At 42.6% G+C, this 3,057-nt stretch overlaps 1 protein-coding gene across 1 annotated transcript; it reads left to right on the forward strand.

The window, feature by feature from the left end:
* The first annotated feature begins 1,381 nt into the window (after window positions 1–1,381).
* LOC101439213 (olfactory receptor 2V2) lies at window positions 1,382–2,329 on the forward strand. The gene has a single exon (XM_004468587.1). It carries the CDS (start codon window positions 1,382–1,384, stop codon window positions 2,327–2,329), a length of 948 nt encoding a protein of 315 aa, XP_004468644.1.
* Window positions 2,330–3,057: the final 728 nt, after the last annotated feature.

The raw sequence follows: 3,057 nt of genomic DNA on the forward strand, positions 1-3,057 counted from the left end.
TTGAGTGCTTGCTTCACATGGGCGAGGTCCTAGATTCAATCCCTGGTACCTCCTAAAAACAAATGAAAAAAACAACTCTTATTGGGGAGGTGATGTAGCTCAGTGACTGAACTCCTGCTCCCTATGTACGAGGTCTTGTGTTCAGTGCCCAATACCTCCTAAAACATGTTTTTTTTTTTGTTTTTTTTTTTTTAGTTTTATTTTTTCTTTTATTATTTATTATATACAAAATATGCATATTTATATATACTACATATAAATTATAGAACTACATGTTTTTTCTAGTCCCTTAACTCTTTTTTTTTTTTATTGACTTTGTAATAATGTTACATTAAAAATATATATGTGAGGTCCCATTCATCCCCACCCCCCCCACCCCCCCTCTCCCCCCCCAACAACACTCGTTTCCATCATCGTGACACATCCATTGGATTTGGTAAGTACATCTTTGGGCACCTCTGCACCTCATAGACAATGGTTCACATCATGGCCCATACTCTCCTCCATTCCATCCAGTGGGCCCTGTGAGGATTTACAATGTCCGGTGATTACCTCTGAGGCACCATCCAGGGCAGCTCCATGTCCCAAAGATGCCTCCATCTCTCATCTCCTCCTGCCCTTCCCCATACCCATCGTCCACCATGTCCACTTTTCCCAATTCCATGCCACCTCTTCTATGTGGACATTGGATTGGTTGTGTCCATTGCACCTCTATGTCAAGAGGAGGCTCAGATTCCACATGGATGCTGGATGCAATCCTCCCACTTTCAGTTGTAATCACTCTAGGCTCCATGGTGTGGTGGTTGTCCTTCTTCAACTCCATCTTAGCTGAGTGTGGTAAGTCCAATAAAACAGTTTGTAGGTGCTGGAGTCTGTTGAGGCTCAGGACCTGGCTATCACATTGTCGGTCCAGAGATTCAAATCCCCTAAATATATCTTAAACCCCAACGTAAAACATGTTTTTGTAATATAAATTATCTCAGGAATGAAATGGTCCAAGCCCTGTTAGAACTTGTTTACCAATTCCATGTGATCCCAAATGGAAGAGTCAGTGTCAAATGGCAAAGCCAAGACTTTGCTGAAGGAGGATTCAGAGATCCTATAACACATAAAATAACTCAGTTACTACTTTGCTTGGTATGGATACTTGCAAATATAGATATGTAATCCAATTCAATGAGCTAGGAGAGTTCATTTTTCTATGTCTTGGGGATATGGAGGACTCTACTTCTATGTCCCAAAGCTTATGTTGTTGAGGCCTGTTGAGTTACAAAGAAAACAGCTGGCTGAAAGAAAGTAAAATGCAGGGTTGAATAAAGAAATGTCAGTCAATTCAATAATTTTTTGTAAATATTCTCAGGTGACCAGGAACAACTAAGTCATGGGGACCTGGTTCAACCACTCATCCACAGAGGATTTTGTCCTGCAGGGAATCTTTACCTTCAGTCCAGCTGACCTTGTTCTTTTCTCTGTGGTCATGGTGGTCTTCACGGTTGCTCTCTGTGGGAATGTCCTCCTCATCTTCCTCATCTACGTCGATCTTCGACTTCATACACCCATGTACTTCTTCCTCAGCCAACTTTCTCTCATGGACCTCATGTTGGTTTGTACCAATGTGCCAAAGATGGCTGTCAACTTCCTGTCTGGCAGGAAGTCCATTTCCTTTGTGGGTTGTGGTATTCAAATCGGCCTCTTTGTCACCCTTGTGGGCTCTGAGGGTCTTTTACTAGGACTCATGGCTTACGACCGCTACATAGCTATTAGCCACCCACTTCATTATCCCATCCTCATGAGTCAGAGAGTCTGTCTCCAGATTGTTGGAAGCTCCTGGGTCTTTGGGATAATAGATGGTTTGATCCAGATGGTGGTAGTAATGACCTTCCCTTACTGTGGCTCCAGGAAAGTGGACCACTTCTTCTGCGAGATGCTCTCCTTGTTGAAGCTGGCCTGTGTAGACACATCCATTTTTGAAAAGGTGATATATGCTTGCTGTGTCTTCATGCTCTTCCTTCCCTTCTCCATCATCGTGGCCTCTTATGCCCGCATCCTCGGGACTGTGCTCCATATGAACTCTGCTCAGGCACAGAAAAAGGCTCTGGCCACCTGTTCCTCCCACTTGACAGCTGTATCCCTCTTCTATGGGGCAGCCATGTTCATCTACCTGAGGCCTAAGCGCTACCGGGTCCCTAGCCATGACAAGGTGGTCTCTGTCTTCTACACAGTCCTTACACCTATGCTCAACCCCCTCATTTATAGCTTGAGGAACCGAGAAGTGATGGGGGCACTGAGGAAGGGGCTGGACCGCTGTAAGATTGGCAGCCATCACTGAAGGCCAGAACATCCAGTACCTGGTTCGGCCACCTCCTGGCTATGTGATGTTGCAAAAATAAGTCACTCTGTGTGAGTCTCAGTTTCATAATGAAAAGCATGACACCTGCTCACTCTGAGGGTGCTGGGAGGGTCACTGCGGGCTTGGCAGGCTTTTACACCCTAAAGCAGTGCTCCCTAACTCTTGTGGAAAACCACCTAATTCTTTCCAATCTTTTGTGCACATGCTATTTTGTGAAATACAATGAAAAGGAATGTAGGAATTTGTAAACTCAAGCACTACATTCAGAAGTAAACCATTGGGATTAACATTTATTAAAAACTGGAATTAACTTCTACTAAAAGGGGACACCCTGAATTTAACTACCTAACTCTTCTTGCTAATATCTACCATTTATTCAGGCACAGTGCTATATTCCTTATGTGTATATATAGATATCACTTGTTTCTTTATTATTTCATGCCACACTAGTGTAGCCTCACATGACAGTATTAGATGAAAAGCTTCCAGGTGATAGAATATAAGCCTATATAATGCTCTTCAGAGAGTTCCCACCTTTCACCCTTTGTAATTGCAAACTTTATAATAATTTCTTCACGGAATAAAAATATGAAATCTTTGATATTCATGAAAAGGGGTAAAGAATTCTTTATTTGTGTACTCACAATATCTGGCACATAGCAAATATACATGTAAGTGCTGTATATAAACACTTTTGTGCATAACTT

The sequence above is a fragment of the Dasypus novemcinctus genome, chromosome 2 (assembly GCF_030445035.2).
Source record: "Dasypus novemcinctus isolate mDasNov1 chromosome 2, mDasNov1.1.hap2, whole genome shotgun sequence".
Taxonomy (NCBI): domain Eukaryota; kingdom Metazoa; phylum Chordata; class Mammalia; order Cingulata; family Dasypodidae; genus Dasypus; species Dasypus novemcinctus.